This window comes from Echinops telfairi, unplaced genomic scaffold, assembly GCF_000313985.2.
Source record: "Echinops telfairi isolate 266 unplaced genomic scaffold, ASM31398v2 ScPeMD7_23;HRSCAF=83, whole genome shotgun sequence".
NCBI lineage: Eukaryota > Metazoa > Chordata > Mammalia > Afrosoricida > Tenrecidae > Echinops > Echinops telfairi.
In genome coordinates, this window is record NW_022103920.1 from 39,864,030 (window position 1) to 39,881,732 (window position 17,703).

The 17,703-nt window shown below is 53.0% G+C and overlaps 1 protein-coding gene across 1 annotated transcript in view; it reads right to left on the bottom strand.

Annotated features, from left to right (window-relative positions):
- Positions 1 to 1,546: 1,546 nt before the first annotated feature.
- CDHR3 (cadherin related family member 3) overlaps positions 1,547 to 17,703 on the bottom strand; it is a 63,322-nt gene continuing 47,165 nt past the window's right edge. Inside the window, exons 11-18 of the mRNA XM_004702782.2 lie at positions 16,557 to 16,783; positions 14,050 to 14,221; positions 12,223 to 12,473; positions 9,984 to 10,165; positions 7,550 to 7,563; positions 6,586 to 6,617; positions 3,940 to 3,988; positions 1,547 to 2,467 (exon numbers count right to left, since the gene is read on the bottom strand). Of these exons, the coding sequence (XP_004702839.1) occupies positions 2,295 to 2,467; positions 3,940 to 3,988; positions 6,586 to 6,617; positions 7,550 to 7,563; positions 9,984 to 10,165; positions 12,223 to 12,473; positions 14,050 to 14,221; positions 16,557 to 16,783 (1,100 nt within the window). The 3' untranslated portion in view covers positions 1,547 to 2,294. The remainder of the gene's footprint in view (positions 2,468 to 3,939; positions 3,989 to 6,585; positions 6,618 to 7,549; positions 7,564 to 9,983; positions 10,166 to 12,222; positions 12,474 to 14,049; positions 14,222 to 16,556; positions 16,784 to 17,703) is intronic.

Sequence of the window (17,703 nt, forward strand, 5' to 3'; positions counted from 1 at the left end):
TGCTTGGTCCCCTCTTTGGCTACTGGACGAGGTTACGAGTTGCACAGTGTCCCCCTGAAAGGATGTTGAAATCCTGATCCCCGGTACCTGTGAACAGAGCCTGAGCAGATATAATCAAGTTCAGATGCAGCCATTGAGGCGTGCTCCAACCCCAAGGTGACTGGTGTTTCGTAAAGCGGGGAGAAGAGGCAGAGACACAAGAACACAGGGAGAGCTCTGTGGGATGACGGAGGCCGGGACGGCACACCTACAAGCCAACAAGCACCGAGGACTGCCAGCAAGACAGAAGAGAAAGGCATGGAAAAGATCCAGAGAGAGCACGGTACTGTCCACTCTCCATGTCAGGCTCCCAGCCTCCAGAAGGGTGTGAGGATGTTTCTGTTGCTTTCAGCCACCCAGTTGGAGGTCATTTGTTACAGCAGCCATAGGAGAGGGAGACAGACTGGGTCCGTGGCTGCTGGGGAGCAGGACTGGGGAGCAAACCAGACAGACATGGGAAAGTCTTTATTTCCAGCCTTGGCGTTGTGTTGCTTTTCAGTTGACCACTCATAGCAGCAGGTCCTGGCTCCACGCAGCTGCCCACTGGCTCTGGATCCTGCGGCCCGTCTTGTCACAGGGCATTGGGAAGGAGCAGGGCAGGTGAGTTGGAAGATTGGTGTCATTTTAACTTTCATAAAAAGGGCAATGTCCCTCCCTGGATGGGCTGAGATGAAAAGGACCCGCGTTGGCAAGGATTTAGGGCAATTGGAACTTCGGCCACTGCTGGTGAATGTGTAAATTGAAGCCACCACTTGGGAACTCGCCAGCAGTGTCCAGCAGTTTGTCCCAGCAGTCCCCCTCCAGAGTAGGGGTTTCATCTGCGCTGAGGCACCGAGCACTTAGGTTCACCAAACATGTGTGCAAAATGACAGACGTGTCCTTCATAAGCACAGGAACCTGGGAGAAGCAACTGAAGGGTGTTGTTCTGTGACTCGGAGTTGACTCCAAGTCACAGTGACCCATGGGACAGGGTGGCACTGCACCCCCCCCCCCAGTTTTCTAGGCTGTCATGCTTGTGGAGGGCCCTGGAGGCACGATGATTAAGCATTCGGTTAGGCTGAGAACCGAAACACTGGCCATTGGAAACCACCCAGATGCTCCACAGGAGAGGGACCGAGCCACCCGCTCCTGGAAAAACAACAGCCCACACGACCCTGCAGGGCAGGCCTCATCTGTCACGTAGTGTCACTACCAATCGAAAGCGATCCAACGATGCCTCACCACAACACATATCAATGGGACTAGATCCCCGGGCCTTTCCCCCACAACACTGCTGGGTGAATGCGAACCACCAGCCTCTGGGTTAGCAGCTGGGTGCTTACCCACTGAGCCACCAGGGCTCCTTAACCCAAGTGTCCATCAACTGTATTATCCTCCTACACTGGAAGAAGACGTTACAACTTAAAAAGGTTGAGCTGCTCCTACTCTATATAACATGGCTGAGTCTCCCAGAAACACTGCTGCAGAAAAGAAGCCAGGCACCAAAGGGTACTTGCTGTGTGACTCCATTTATATGCAATTCAAAACAGGCAAAACGAACGATCCATAGAGATCAGAGTGGGGAGCGTGCGTATCACGGGGCGGAGGACCCTGGGCAGCAATGAAAGACAGCATCTACTACGTTTCCTCCTTCTCGGATGCAGAGCTGGTTGGTTGGTTTTCTTACTCCACTACTGTTTTTGGAAAAGATCTGAGCTGACTTATGAAGGCGATTTCCTGTCGATGAACTGAATTCATACGTGAAGAAATCAGAGCGGTGCCCTTTCCTAACCGGGGGTGAGGGCAGGCCTCTGCTGCTGTCAGCCAAGAAGCTGGACGGAGCTTCCTAGCAGACCGTGTAAAGGGGAAAGCGCGAGGACTCTCTCTCGCCACACGGTAACAGGCCAGCTGTGGCTGGTCAGCGGAAACCTGGCCAGTCCAGAGACCCGAGGGACGTTTCTCCTGTGCAGGTTCAGCAAGAGGCCATGGTGGGGGCACAGCTGTAAAGGCTGGCCAACGGGAGCCCACGCTCACTGGCTCTGCGCTGCACTCCCGCCCTCTGAGAGCTGGGGGTGAGGTAGGCACCCTGCCGAGCAAGGCCAGTCCTCTGCCTGCTGTCCACACCAGTGACTTTCTTGGGTGTGGTTTTGGGGGAAGCCAAGCTTGTTGGGGGGTGGGTTCCTTTTCTGGCGGGGTGGTGGGATGCAGGGTGGTGGGACGCAGAGTGGGGGTGTACCAGGCACGTTGTCCTTGCTGGATCTCACCGGCAGGCATCCTCAGCCTGTCCTTTGTGGCTCTTCTCTTTCCATGGTGGCCCTCTTGCCACCAGTGACCCTGTGCGAAGCGCTTCCCTGGGGACGGGAGGCTCTCCAGATTGACATTTGGGCAACTGGATCTTTCCACTTCCTGGCTCCGGTTTTAGAGTTGAATTCATATATCCCCCCGGTGACTGGAAGAAGAAGAAAGAGGGAGGGGGGTGGGAAACCACTATAAACCAGGAAATCCAAAGACTCTCCTGGTCCCCCATCTCCACCTTGCTCCGCTCCCGCACAGCCAGCTGCCAGGTGTGACTCACGAGAGCTGGGGAGCCGGCTGGCAGCAGCACAGGCCCTTGCCGCCAGCCTGCCCTCCCTTCAAGGGCATGGCATGAGGAGGCCCCACTCCAGGCCAGCAGCATGCCCCTCTCAGCTGCACAGACAAGGAGCCCCCCAGGGCCATCTCACTGCCAGGCGAGGAGGAGATGTTGCTCTCAGGGGCTCTGTGTGAAGCTTGGGATGAATTCGGCTCGATTTCAGTCGGGGCTACCCCGTGATGGTTCTTTGTCTTTTGTTTGTTTTACACGGTCCCGGCACCCTATTCTTACAAGGGATTCACCAAAAGGGGGTGGGGGTGGGAGAGAGAGAGAGAGAGACAGACAGACAGACCTTGGCTTCGCGGTAGCCATTTTTAGTGTGTGGACGCCAACAGACGCTAATTGGTGTGTTGGTTCTCATTAGTCCAGTTGGCCCATGTCTTTCTTCTCTTTCTCTTCTCCCTGAGACACCGAGCCAGGAGAGCCGCCCCCTGGGGCCCGGCACATCACCCACGGAAGATGGGCTTTCAGGTGGGCTCTGCTTGCTGCCCTCCCATCCAGCCTGAGTGGCCTCTCCGGCTGCGAATCCCACCAGCACTTATGCTAATGTGGGCACATTATGGTAACAAGTACCTAATAATAGAGGGGGATTTAATTCCAGCAGCAGTGGCAGCGGCGGCAGGGCCTCTCTGGAGAGGAGCCAGCCTGCCGAGGAGGAGCGAAGGGTTTTGCAGACGAGGGTGGCAGGCAGCCAGCACGCTTGCCTACTGAATTCGGTTTCCTTCTCTCTCTTCCTGTCTATAATTGAGCCTTTGTAAGCAGAGGGACGTGTGTCCAGGAGCTAAATGTGGAGCTGATGTCGCAGGGGTGACAGGGACTCTCTGCGCGGTCTAGGGACAAAACAAAGTCGAACCCACCCGCTCTATGTGCCTCCTGCTACTGACGGATGGCATGAGAAGTACCAAGGGTGGTGGGGTGGCCCTGAGTGTCCCAGGGGGCAGCAAAAGCCTAGGTTCTTGTTTTCACACCCCCTTAAAAATCAGTTCATGATTTAGAACAGAAGATAAGAAACAGGTGTGGTTTCTGAGGGAGAGTCTGTAACTGGGACCCCCAAGGGGGCCTCACACAGGCTCTTGTGGGTGAGGGTTTGCAAGGCAGCCGGCAAATCCTTGCCTGGCATCCCAACCTAGAAAGGTCAGCATGGCACAGGCCAGACAGCCGAACTGCCTGACCCATAGAGTGCAGGGCAGGACGTTGGCTGAGCTCCGCCTTGGCCTTCCCAGCTCCAGCCTGCAGTAGGACAAGCTAAGGCCACTTTTCCAGAGGGATGGCCTTTCGACATCATTTACCTGGGTCTGCGGCCTCCCCATCAAAGACTGTGTTCATCTGGATCGTTTCCTGAGGGGAAGAAAAGGTGGTCATCCAACACAACCTTCCACCCTCTCCGCTCCCCCAGGCCAAGCTGCTTGCCCCCCCACATCACGCTCTTCTACCAACATCTCTTGATAACCAGTTCTCCATCCAACAAGTGCTAGAGGCTGGGGACCCAGGGGCTGGAACAGGAGTTGGGACAGTCTGCCCAGAGCGGGCGGGCAAGTGGGAGCTGCCGACAGACAGATGCTGCAGTGCCGAGTGAAACAAAGGTGAAAGAGGGAATCTAGGGAGCTGTCAGGAGGGGCATAAGGAACCCCGATGGTACAGTGGCCATGCCACTGCTGACCATAGGGTCAGCGGCATCAAAACCGCTGCCTCTCCAAGGGAGAGAGCTGAGGCGTTCTGCTCCCCTCAAGATTGACAGCCTTGGACAGGCTGTCAGATTGACAGGGCCAGTTCGACACTGTCCTCTGGGGCCGCAATGAGTCGAATCTGCCCCCTGCAGGGAACAGGACAGGATCTAATCCAGATTTGAGGGCCAGCGAAGCCCCCGGAGTGTGGTGTCTGAACTGGGCGGAGGGGAGGGGAGCCATGATGGGCAACTCTGAGTAGGATCGTGGTCACACAGCCTTGCAGAGCGGGCGCGGTCGGTTGCCATGTGCTGCTGGTCTCCAGGACCCGACTCCCTGTGCCCTCTGCCGTCACCCCTTAGCTAGGCCAATGCAGTGTTGCATCTGAGCCCGGCCTTCCTTGCCTAAACCTAAGCTCTGCACCGTGTCCTTCCTTGGCCTGTGCTCTGTGCCATCCTGTAGGACCGGACCTCTGCCGAGCGTACCTGTCCCCGGTTCCCAAGAAGCCCTCACCCCACCTGCCTCAGATGGTGCCGACATCAGGTGGTTCGGCAAGCTCAGGAGGAAAGCCTTTGAGGCTCTGTGAGGCCTTTCGACTCCCCGTTTCACCCCATAGATGAGCACCCACTGACTTGCCCATAGCCCGTCAACTGGGAAAAGGTGGAAAAGGGCATGTGGGTGTCACCATTTGGCCAGCTGTGGTAGTTGCATAATCTGTTGTCAGTTTGAGACTTAAGAGTGAAGGGGCAGAGTGTAGCCTGTCAATCAGATCTCAGCTTGATGAGGTGCTTTGGAGGTGCTCAGGAGACAAATAGCTGGTTGGAGGGAGCACGCACGCTCGTTCCCTGTGAGACGATGAGAAGGTACATGAAGCTACCCTGATGCTGCCAGAGCCCTGGGAGCTGGAGGAGCCACCTGGAGACCCACACCAGTGCTGAGATGCTTCCACCGCTACTGGATCCACAAGACCTTCCACACACTGGCCTGTGATCTTCCTGCATTTGGCATCATTGCACATGTTTCGTGAGGCTGAAGAGGACTTTACAGATTGGTATCGGGCATATGGGTTAAGATCAGACTTATGGACTGTATCTGGACTGGGCTGGGATGTTTTCTCAATGTTCAGCTGCTCTTGTATGTAAAGTTCTTTCCTATACACATATAAGTGTCTCCTGGAGTTGTTTCTCTAGTCTACCCAGACTAACACACTAGCCCAGTAGCAACCCATTCTGTGGTCATGGGATTTCTTGACTGAACAATTGAGATCCCACAATGCCTAGGGGCCTCTGAAGGGCCTCCCCAAGGCACCTGACTTAGACAGCCAGACCTGGGACACCGCAGGCTGCCTCTTCTTCCCCCTCTCACACAGGCTGGGATGTGTAAGCTCTTGTGTGATGGGTCTGCAGCAAACCGTCCAATGGGCTGGCCTGGGGCCCTCCCGGTACTTCTCCCCCCACCCCATGCACATGCATAGTAAAGCCTTACTTACTACAGGGCTGGGAAGAGCTGGAGAAGTCACCTTCCCAGGGGCGAGCAGGTTCAGTACAAGACATGAATATGGGCCAGGCGTGGGGAGGGAACTCTCTACCTGTTCTGTAACACTTTGTATTGTGTGACCCTTGTCAGCTTGAAACATGTCCCCACCTGTTACCACAGAAGGAGTTCTGGTGGCCCAGTGGGTTAGTGGTGTTGGGCTCCTATCCACAAGGTTGGCGGTTCAAACCCACCGACCATTTCATGGGAGTAAAATGAGGCCGTCTGCTCCCATACAGCCCCAGAAACACTCTGTCCCACAGGGTCTCTGTGAGTTGGAAGAGTTTGGTTTGGGTTTGTAGCTCAGGGCAGATGTTCACACCCCCACTTCATAGATGAGGAAGGGAAGCTCATGGAAGCTGGGAATTCCCCAGGGTCAGCTGCCTAAGCGGGCAGAGCCAACCCCAGATCCAGCTAGTGTTCTGTCTCTCTCATTTTCCCACAGGGTTGTGGAAGAGTGGAGAAAAAAAAAATCCCCCTGAAGGCTGAAGCGCCGTTCTGGTCTTTAAGCTCTACTCCCCCGACTCACTCTCCTGGAGGGCTGGTGTAGATCATAAACACCACTATTCAATATTTATGAAATCCAGTTCTTTCGCAAATATATCAGCAGACATGTTCAGTGGAGGGAACAAATTCTATCAGGGGCTCGTCACACAGCAATCGGTTCCAGTGGCCAAATACAAGCCTCTCTCTGAATGACAAACAGCGCCGCGGGGAACCCTGCGCCCCCACACTCACCCCCACCGCAGCTCTCTTGGCCGTCTTCGTTTCTGCAGGGAAAGGGACAGGCAGAGTCAGGCTTCCCCGTTGCGACATTGACCTTGAAAATTCTACCCCTACGACGACGCTTCCCTACACAGGCTTTGAACTCAGTCTTGCAAACCCAGCAAACAATTTTTCTATCAACAGGGTTGTTGTCCATAGCTTCACACACACACACACACACACACACACACACGCACACGCACACGCATGCACACACACTTCAGAAAGCTGGTAGAAAACCCCCATTATCTTTCCATCCATTTTTCTACACAACAGCCCTGGAGGCACAGAGGTTAAGTGCTTGGTGGCCAGCTAAGAGGTCAGAAATTCAAACCCAACAGCCACTGCACAGGATAAAGATGTGGCAGTCTGCTCCCTGAAAGATTTTCCACCTTGGGACCCTATGAGGGGAGTTCTACTCTGTCCTATAAACCAAACTCGCTGTCTTTGAGCCAATTCTGACCCATGATGACCCTGTGGGTGGAGCTCTTTATGGGACTAGAAAGCCTCCTTTTTCTCCCTTGAGGCAGCTGGTGGTTTCCAACTGCCAACCTTGCAGTTAGCCCAAGGAGTAACCATGACTCCACCAGGGCCCCTGCTCTTTCACACAGAGTCTCTATGGGGTTGCTATGAATCGGAATCTATTCCGAGACAGGGGGCTTGGGGCTTGATGTTTGACACCTGGAGGATGTTGGATTCCTGCTCCACTTGCCGTGTTACTGACCTCGCGACGCTTACACCAAGTGGACAGCAGATGACCGGGCCGAGCGGGCCGATGGCACCAGTCACTCCGCCCTTTCCTTTCTATAGTGAAACTATGCCTCGGGCCTCTGCTTCGTTCCACCCACTAAAATCACGCCAAGACGTGATTACGCTCTGATTTTCTTCTCAGCGACAGACCAAACAGAAAAACAGAGACCACAGGTGCCGGGCATACCTCCTTTCTTCACCCTATGGGAGAGAGGGAGAGAGAAAGAGAGACATTCTTTAACTGGAAGGGACCTGGTGCTGTGGTAGGCACATGACAACAGGGCTTTCTTTGAGCAGCTGTGGCCCCTTGGCCTCCAGGGGCTGACTGGAAGAGAGGCCAGCAGAAAGCTGGGCAGGTGGGCTCTGGGTACCCAACCCTGCTCCAAACAGCAATTCCATCACTCCTGGCTGCAGACCAGAGGGGTGTTAGGGGTTGATGAGCTTGAACTGTGTTGTTTCATAGAACTTCAAGGAATAGATTTTCTTGGATGAGGACAATGAGCTGTGGACAAAGCCAGTTGTCACGGAGTCTGTTCTGAATGAGTCCTGGCTGCCCAGCAGGTGCCAGAGTAGAGCGGTGCCTGCCAGCATTCTCCGTGACTGATGTTTCAGGGGATCACAAGGCCTGCTGAAAAGATACTTCCAGGGGATTTTGAACCTTTAATCTTCCGGTTGCAACCAAGGTCACTGATAGCTTGCCCTGCTCAGCTAGGGCAGCCCAGCCCAATCTGACTGCCCCGGCCATCTGTCCTGTCCCTCCTCTCTCACCAGCAGCAGCCGTGAGCAGAGGGCCTGCCTCACCGAGTTGGGCCCCGGGGCCTGGATAGGAAATGCTGGTTTTCTGCAGCATGAGTTGCTGAGCACAATCTCTGGATAACCTTCCTGTGATAACCTCGGATTCTCTGATTTTACAACTTTCTTTTCTCTCGACAAATGTTTGCTGCCACATGTTACCAGAGAGGCCAAATCTGAGCCTGATTTTCTCACTAGTTTCTCGTATGTCAACCATGTTGGAGACAACTCATATTTAGAATCCAAGTTAAAAACGGACAGGCCCTAGGTGCATATTTAACACGTAGCCATACAGTGCATGTGAGTCCCTGGATTTATCGGATGACTTCCTTCAAGACCTTCTGCCCAATCCCATCACAGAGCACCACCATTCTTAGAAGCTTAAACGTCGCTTTCTCTCTCAGAGATGCCCCCTTTTTTCCCCCTCAAATCAATTTGCAAGTGGAGTCCAAACTAAAATGCCTTTTTATTTAAAAAAAAAGAATTCAGCAGATGCTCCAGGATTTCTTACCTTGAAGTCAAGGTTGCCAATAGCAACAACTTCCCCAATAAATATGGTCAAATGCAATGCACATCTCTACGCGAATGCGTCGTGCTTTTATACTGAGTCTTTAACCCATCGATTTTAAATTATTGACACTACTAGTTAATTTCAAAATACCTCTAAAAGACACATGAGTCTCACTACCCGTTCTTTTTCCCAGTGAGAAATCCTGAAACATAAGAGGTGCCCACTCCGACACATTTGGGCATAGCGCCAGACCCGGCACCCGGAATCCTAAACCTACTAGGACTCACTCAGCGGGGAGGAGGAATGGCATCAGGATCATCACAGCAGTGCTGTTGAATCTTAAGCATTTCATCTACGTGAAGGAAGAGGCTCTGAGTGGTGTAACTGATGAGCATGTTCGGTGACTCACAGAAAGATTGGCAAGTCCAGCCCACTCAGGCACCTCGGACGAAAGGCCTGGTGACCAGCCAGGGAGAACCCTATGGATTCTCGCGGTTCGACTCTGGCACACGTGGGTTGGAGCTGACTTGATGGCAGTTGGTGGAAGAGTGCCGCGTGATTTACTTGCATTTGCTCATTGTGTGGTTTCGTTGGTTTTCTTATTTGATAAATAAGGAAAGTGAGACTCAAGGAGGTTGTCATGATCCAAAGCCCCACACGGAGCCAGGAGGGGAACTCCAGCCCATAACTCCTGTGTGCCAGCTCTAGAAGCAGCTGAGAATCTAGAGACAAACACAGTGCTCTCGCCACTCCATTTCAGCAGCTCACTTATCCAGCAAAGATGCTCCGCAGACTGTCACGGTCAAAGGCCTATCAGTGAGCAGGTGAGAGAGGGAGGGAGAGAAAGCGTGCCTCTGTTTGTGGCCCCTGGAGACAGAGAGAGACTGGCCACATGCAAAAGCACAAGGATTGTTCAGTTGGACAAGGGCCCACTCCAGCCATGGGAGCCAAAAGCTTAATTCCCGTTTGTGTGCTTTATCTGATTCCACGCAATTTTGGCAAAAAGCCTGCAAAAACAGGACACGGCTATTCACGCAGGACTTCCCACCGCTTTGATGGAGGATGAGGACCCTCAGGGGGCTCGAGCTGCATCAAGGGCGGGGCAGGCCCACAGGGGGGACCCACGAGAATGGTTTCCCGGTGCAGCAGGTGAGGAGATGGGGCCTCAGGGCTAAAGAGAGCCGAGATTCCTCCCTTCCTGTCTCCTCTCCTTTTCCTGTAGCGACCTGGAGAAGCACCCCAGGCTCCATCTTTTCTTCTCCTGCCCTCAGTATTCTAAAGGAAGTGGTGGAAAGCGCCAGGAGCATTGGCCACTTACAGCAGTTTCTTGCCCCTCCTGATCTTGCAGGGCCAGTGTCTGCAGATGGCTTTGGCCAACACGATCGTCAGGGACACCAGGAGACCCAGGAGCAGCATGGCGCCCACGGCGATGACGAAAGGCACGTACCACGCCGATGGAGAATAGACGTTTTCCCTCTGGATCAGGTAGGTGACCCTGGGCTTGAACGGCAGAAAGGGCAAGGTGAGTGGCAGTGCTCTGATAGCCGAACCCCCTGTGCTGAGCGTTCACCGTTTACGAGTCCTCGGCCAGGTGGCTCTCGTGTGCTCACCATGTCTGCTGCTTACACCCAGCACCAGACTGATTGTCTTTCCCAACTTCTAGTCCACCAAAATCCACACAATTCGGGGAACTGAAAAGCAGCCCCCGGTCCAGTACCTCTCTATCTTTCTTCCCCATCCTAAACTGGAAAAAACGCTATTGGCTGGTTGCCCTGCCAAAGAATGGTGGGACCCAGAAGCCAATCATCTCTCACTGGGAAGCAGTGAGCCATGAGAACGGAGCTTTATTTCGACACCTTGCTGGGTTTTCAGTGCCCTCCCTCAACTGCAAGCAGCCCCTGCCAGAGGAGTGGACTGATTCCAAAGTGAAATCTCAAGTTCAGGGTCTGTGTCCTAGAGCAGAAGGGAGGTACACAAGTTCTGGAGGCTTCAGGATGGGAGACGTCATAACTGGGTCGCGCATCAAGTCCCCCAAAGGTAGCAACTCTTGTATATGGAAGGGAACAGACTTTGGAGGTGCCCAAGGGAGCAAGGGCAAGGGTGGAAAGGTGAAGATGACAAGGTTGACAAGTATTGACTTGGGTGGGAGAGAGGATGGAAGTCTTTAAGAAAGAGGAAAGAAATGAGGGGGTTAGGGTGGTGGTGGCTATATTAGGGGGTGGCACTGATAAGTGGTTTGAACTATTGAAGGCAGAGGTGAGGGTCTTAAATGCCACTCCATCCACCTAATTCACAATTTAAGGTTATTTTTAAAAAGAAGAAGAAAGAAAGGTGACAATTCCTTCATCAGGGGACCCACTGGCTCCCACGAAAACAAAAAGTCCTAAAGAACACCGGCCCCGCTCACTGGGGTAGGACTGACACAAGCACAGAGCAGGGAAGCATTCACCACCTTTTGTGGGCCCTTCTCCAAGCCCCTTCTGACGCGTCCTGCGGCATGTGGCGTGTGTGGGGCTGCTGACCAGGCTGTGGCTCTCATAAGCCAAGAGGGAGGAGGAGAACAAGGGAGTCAGTATCCGTATAAGCCACCTCCTCCAAGGAGCAGAGGCGAGCCCAGGCGTCTGGATCCAAAGCTCTCCCCTCCTCCACCCGCATTCTAGTATCATGCCTCTTATTTCCTTCCTAGCACGTGCCTCAACCTACCGTTATTGTAGCTGTTTGTTTACTGGTTTCTTCTGACTACCCCTCTAGACCCAAGGCTCTCAGATTTTACTGTGCACATCAGAGTCGCATGGAGGGCTTATGAAACACACAGATTGCTGGATCCTACTGCCCAAGTTTCTGACTCAGTCACCTGGGCATGTGCTTGGGTCCCAATGTACTTCCCTGAAGGTCATGATGATAATCCTGCCTGGGGGAGATATCATTGTAACAACCTGGGAAGCTCCCAGGTGATGCTGATGCTGCTGGTCCGTGGACCACACTTTGAGAACCACTGACATGCGTTAAAAACTCTGAAACGCAGGAATCATTTTTGACATGGTCACCAAAATGCCCAGCACATTCTCACCATGAAATATAATTTTTGTGGAGTGAATAAAATAGTTTGGGAGTGAATGGGGGGGGGGTACAGGAAACAACACAGGGTGACTCTTCAGAAGAGGTCAGGGCCCCTGGCAGCTGTCTGCTTGCACCAACATTGACTTGCAGTAGCTCTATGGCCAAGCAGAGAAGGATTGTGATGGTAGCACCCGGCCATGCCTACTGGCTCCTGTGCCACGAGGCGGCCAATGCCTGCTCTAGTCCAGGTCCCCGCATAGACACACATTCTTCATCATCAGACTAGGAAAAGTGGTGGTCCTATGAGTTCAAGGTCCCACCCAATTCTTTATCTACCTTCCGTCCATGGTAGATATCTACAGTCCATGTGGCCGTCCCCAGCAACCTCCAGATTCCAAAGCTCTTTCGTTCCATTCTACCTTGTCCCTGGGGCCAAGGGGTTCTCCAATGTAAACCACAGCGCAATGTGGTTGGGCATTCCTGGTTCAAAGACTTACCCTGGGGGTGGTGGTGATGATTGTGGTTGGGTGGGGGATCACTTTAATGTTCAGGGTCACTGTCCCTGTTTGAACAAGAGCCTCAGCCTTCTTCCTTCCGGACAGCAAGTTGTCGTCAGTTACGTAGACGAGCAGATTGTAGTCCCAGCTCTTATCGAGCCCTCCGGCGTAGTCAAAGTGAGCCGAGAGCAACAGGTGTGAGACGTTGGTCCCAGCGTTGGGAGAGAAGGTGAAGTGATTATTGATGTTGCCTAAATGAGATTCGATACAAGGGCGTACGGGAAAGGAAGGAAGGAGAGGAAGAAGTAAAGGTTAAGAAGCAAACGTGCATTCAGTCTTGTCTTCAAATGACCGTACCTCAAGTTTACACCGCATTTTTTAATGTACCGGGGCGGGGTCAGAGACATGTATGGGCCTGAACTGCCTTAGCGATTTCATCCACCCTAGAGAATTCCTGTCCACTCCACCAGGGTGGCTGAGGCCAGGAGGAGAGCCGGAATGGATGGCCGTCCGCCTGGCTGAGCGTCAGACAGAGAGATGGAACAATGCTGGTACAGCCCCTTCCAGCCAGTCCTCCCCGTGGGCATTTCCACCCTAGGGACTCACACCCAGACCAAAGGGTGGACAACGGAAGGGTCGGGCAGGCCACACTCCTTCCTCTAGGCCAGCTTCGTGCCATGCACTCCTGGGATGGGATGGGTCACAGACTGCAGCTTGTCCCCGGACCCTCAAAGGAAGATGCCTCCTGAATTTTCAGGGATCCTGGACCCAGGTTTTCGTGTAGTGCTCCCCCACCCCCTGACCACACACACACACACAGCTCCACTGGGACTCATGGCTCACAGCTCCAGGAGCCACCCCCTGACCACACACACACACACACACACACACACACACACACACACACACACACACACACACACACACACAGCTCCACTGGGACTCATGGCTCACAGCTCCAGGAGCCTGGGGCAGAGAGGCTGCCAGCCCAAGCGTTCCTGCTCATTTCTCCGGTGGCTCCAGACTCATTACCGACTGAAAACCAGTAAATGGAGCAGGAGATGATGCAATTTTCGCTCCCTCGGCAGCAGCGAAGTGCACGCTAAAGGCCTTGGGGTTCTCGGTCTGGATTATTTCCATCCGCAGCAACTGCGGGCTCCAGGCAGTGTCTGCCCCGGGGTGTGTGGCACAGCCGGCTGAGAGGCTTCCTTCTGCTTGAGCGCCTGCTCTGCCAGCCTCAGCAGGCGGCCAGGACGGTGCCTACTCTTTCCCGTGGCACGGCTCGGCTGGTGTGGGTTCCCACCTCTGGCCCCAGCACTTCATTAGATGAGCTATGCTGGTCTAATTTCCATGGAGGGGTGCTCTCCCCACCACCGCCACCACCACCACCACCACCACCATATATTTTTTTTAAGAGAGAAGATGAATGGGGCGAAAGAGAATTTCTGAGAACACGGTTCAAAATATGTCCAGAGAGCACAGAGCACACTGGGAAGCCCTGGCACGTGACAGGCTTTCAGGAAAGGCTGTGGTAGAGGCACTGAGCTGATTTTATTCGTTTAATTATCCCCATGAGAAACCTTTGAACTAGTCTGGGTCTTTAGGTGGTCTTCCTTGGGCCCTTGGGTGGCCTCGTCTGGCGATTGGGGAGAATTGGGTGAGGACAAGGGAAAGGCAAAGAGGAAGAGGAGGGGCACAGGAGCCTTTAGGCTCCTCATCCCTATAAGGTACCCCCACCACGTCCACTGTGTGAGCACAGACCTCCCCTCCAGAGAGACCAGCAGCCCTCAAGGACAGGGTCCAGACTGTGGAAGCCAACCATTGTACCTGGGCCGATGGAGTAACGGAAAGATCTGGGGCTGGAATCAAGGTCAGTACAGGTGAGCTTGAAGTTCTGGATGTTCGTGCCAACTTTCAGATCCACAGGGATGGCCAGGAAAGAAGAATTTGGGGTACATACTGGTTTCTCATCGTTTTCTTCCAGGATGTTCACAGTCACCTGGAGTAATAAAGACGTCCTTCTTAAGAGTTCATATTTATTAAGTGCTTACTAAGGCCTAGGCATTGGATTAAGCATTTTTTTCCCTGTGAATTAGCTCATTTACCTTCATATAGATAATATCGATAGTCCCATTTTACTGCTAAGGAAACCGAGGCTTAGAGAAACAAGGGACTGACCTAGTATCATAGTTGGTAAGTGGCAGAGCTGAGATTTGAACTCAAGGCTGTCCTACTCCAAATCCTATACCATTCATGTCTGTACTCGTGTGTGTGTGTGTGTGTGTGTGTGTGTGTGTGTGTGTGTGTGTGCATCAGAGAGAGAGAGAGAGAGATCTATGGATACAGTCACATGCCTGCACACACACACACACACACACACACACACTCAGGCACACTGGTTCGTCCCAAAAAGATGCTGAATTATTTCTCCAGTAATGGTTATGGATGGGTAGTGGTCCACTCTACTTTCTTGTGACTTGGGAGTTCAGCCTTTAACTTTGGAATCTGATGCAGTGGTTCTCAAATGCCATTCCACATCCCTGGGCCACATTCCAGACAGATTGCATTTGATTCTCTGGAGGTGGGACCCAGGCATGGTGTGATTTTGGAAAAAAATGTCCCCCAGATCATTCTACTACGTAGCCAGGGCTGAGACCCTCTGGGCTAGACTGGACCTGTCTGACGACGGCAGGGTCTTGTCTGTAACCGGGCTGCTAGCACCACACCGGCCAGCCTTCTCTTCCACAGCGGTCTTGGTTGCCCAGAGAGTAGGGATGTGAATGGGGCTGGCTGCCAGCAGAGAACCGTAGTCTGCCAGCCCCGAAAGGGACTTAAGTGATCATTTGTTCATCACCTTTCTGAAGCTTATGAATTTTGAGTCGCATTCATTCCACCTTTGAAATTTGGGATTTCACCTCTTTCTGAGCTGAGGAATAAATTGAAATGTTCACTCTAGTTAGCTCCCAAAGTGGAGTCCAATCATGTTTCTAAAAAAAAATGTTTTAAAGGCCCAGCCTAATAAACACTGCAATTGTCTCCAGTGTAATGTGTCCTTCCCCCAGCTAGCAGTGCCATCGTGAAAAACACGATCCCATTAATTCAAAGCAAGTCGTCAGAGGAGCTGGGCTCTCTGGGCCCGGGGTTATCAGCTGACTATCCATGTAAGAGACAGAGAAATTGGAACACAGAGATAAACATTGCTCAGACGCCTGAGAAAATTGGGATCAGAGTTGAGAAATGAGCTCCCTCTGCTGACTCTGAACTGGTCATTCTCCACGTGCCACTGGGCTGCCTTCATGCTTTTGCACGCTACTAATGGGAAGAGCAAGAAACAGCCATGCCCAGGTGGCCATCCCATTACCCTCCACTCATCCAAATCCCTGACGGCATTGCCCGGCTAACCCTTTGCCACTCAAAGGGTGGCTGTGGACCAGGCGCACTGGGGCCACTCAGGAGCTTGTTAGAATGCAGACCCTCCGGCCTCAGATCATCTGCGTCCCTCTGCCTCAGGGGCTGAGGAGCCTCTCTGCACTGTTTGCTGCCATTGAGTTGGCCCACGACTCATGGTGACCCCCGTGGTCGACGGAAGGAACTGCAGCCCGGTCCTGCACCATCCCCGTGATCGGCTGTAGAGTGGACCACTGGGATCCCCTGGGATTTCAGTGGCTGGCTATCAGAAGTAGATCATTAAGACTTTCTTGTTGATCTTAGTCCGAAGGCTCCACTGAAACCTACTCCGCCCCGGAGCTGCATGAGAGCCAGCCTCCACTGACAACACCCGGCGGTGGCTGCCCCTGAGGTGCGTTGGCCGGGATTAGACCCACATGGCCAGCACGGAAGGCAAGAGTCCCACCATGAAACCACCGCTGCGCGATGGTAAGCCACCTCATTTGATGATCTCAGACATACGCTTCTCTGTCGTACTCAGAGGCAACCCGGCGTGGGTTAAAACATGGCACAAGCACTCTTGGGAGAAAAGGCAGAATGATGGACCCTGCGTTTCTGGACAGCGAGCTTCTCTCCACCGGCCAGCCCCTGGCAAAAGCAAAGGGAGACGTACAGGGCACCAGGAAGACACGTGCCCTACAGATTGACTCTGTGGGTTAAGCAGGTCATCTAACCTCTGGTCATCCTTTCAGCACTTCTCCGAATGTGACCTACTGACGTCAACCTTGTCAACCTTGCTTTTCTGGACACGCCTGTGTGTCCAGCATGCTGCTCTGAGCACCAGAGCCCATCGCCTTCAGGTTGTACCCCAGGAAGTTTCCTCGTGGTCAAAGCCACACACCTGGAGGTGTCAGAGAGATAGGAAGCGCATCAAAGGCTGCACTCACCATAGCTGAGCTTGTGTCCTCCTTGTTGGTGGCCTGGATCTTGAGAACATAAGTGGGGGTTGTTTCATAGTCCACTCTCATCACTAGCTGGAGCTCTCCTGACTTGGGATGAATCCAGAACATGTTGGGGTACCGAGGGCTGGCCCCGCCCGTGGAGATGGAGTACGAGATGCTGCTCTGGGGCATGTCCTTATCGGTGGCTTGCACCTGGCCGATTCGGGCTCTGGCTGGAATAGAGTATGTCTGAGGCTCAGGAACAGACGGCCCAGCTTACTACCAGCAGGTGGGGAATGAGTTTTGGAGGCCTTTGTGTTGCTCATCCTTGGTGTACTTTATACCTTGAATTCCATTAAGTTTAAAACACAACCGCTTGCCATCAACGTGACTCACGGTGACCCCGTGTTCACGATGACCCTGCTCCTGGGGGCTTTCTAGGCTGTCATCACTAGGGAGCCACTTCCGGAGCCCTCTGTGCCACAGAGCTGTGGGTGAGGTAAACCACCAACCTCCGGGCTAGCAACCAATTGCGTATCGCTAAAGCCCTTCAGGGACCTAGTTCACGGCAATAAACTTCTACTAGTTAACTGGCTCTGTGGGCCAAGCAGCCAATTTGGGCTCAGCACACCCTGGGCGGTGTGATAGAAACCTCCGCGTAGCAGACAATTGGTGCCCTTCATCTCGAATCCAAGCATGCCGGAGGTCTTGCCAGTCTCCACGAGACTGCAGAGAGCATGTGTATACATCATGGGGGGCAGCAGGGATGTCTAAAGCGGTTTCTCTCCCTTTCCTTCCTTATCCTCTTTTGCATGTTTCAAATCTTCTATACTATGCATGAAGTTCTCTTAGAAACAGAAATAAAAATAAATATAAACTGCCGATCCAATTTTCTTCACTCACAAATCTAACTAGTAGAGCTACAGATGTCCCGACTTGCTTGTTTTACAAACATTCTTTCTCATAAACTATACTTAAGGGCACAAGCCTTCTTTTTTTAAAATTAAATAATCATTTTATTAGGGGCTCATACAACTCATCACAATCCGTACATACATCATCTGTGCCAAGCACATTAGTACATATGTTGACTTCATTCTCACAACACCTGCTTTCCACTTGAGCCCTTGGTGTCAGCTCATTTTCCCCCTCC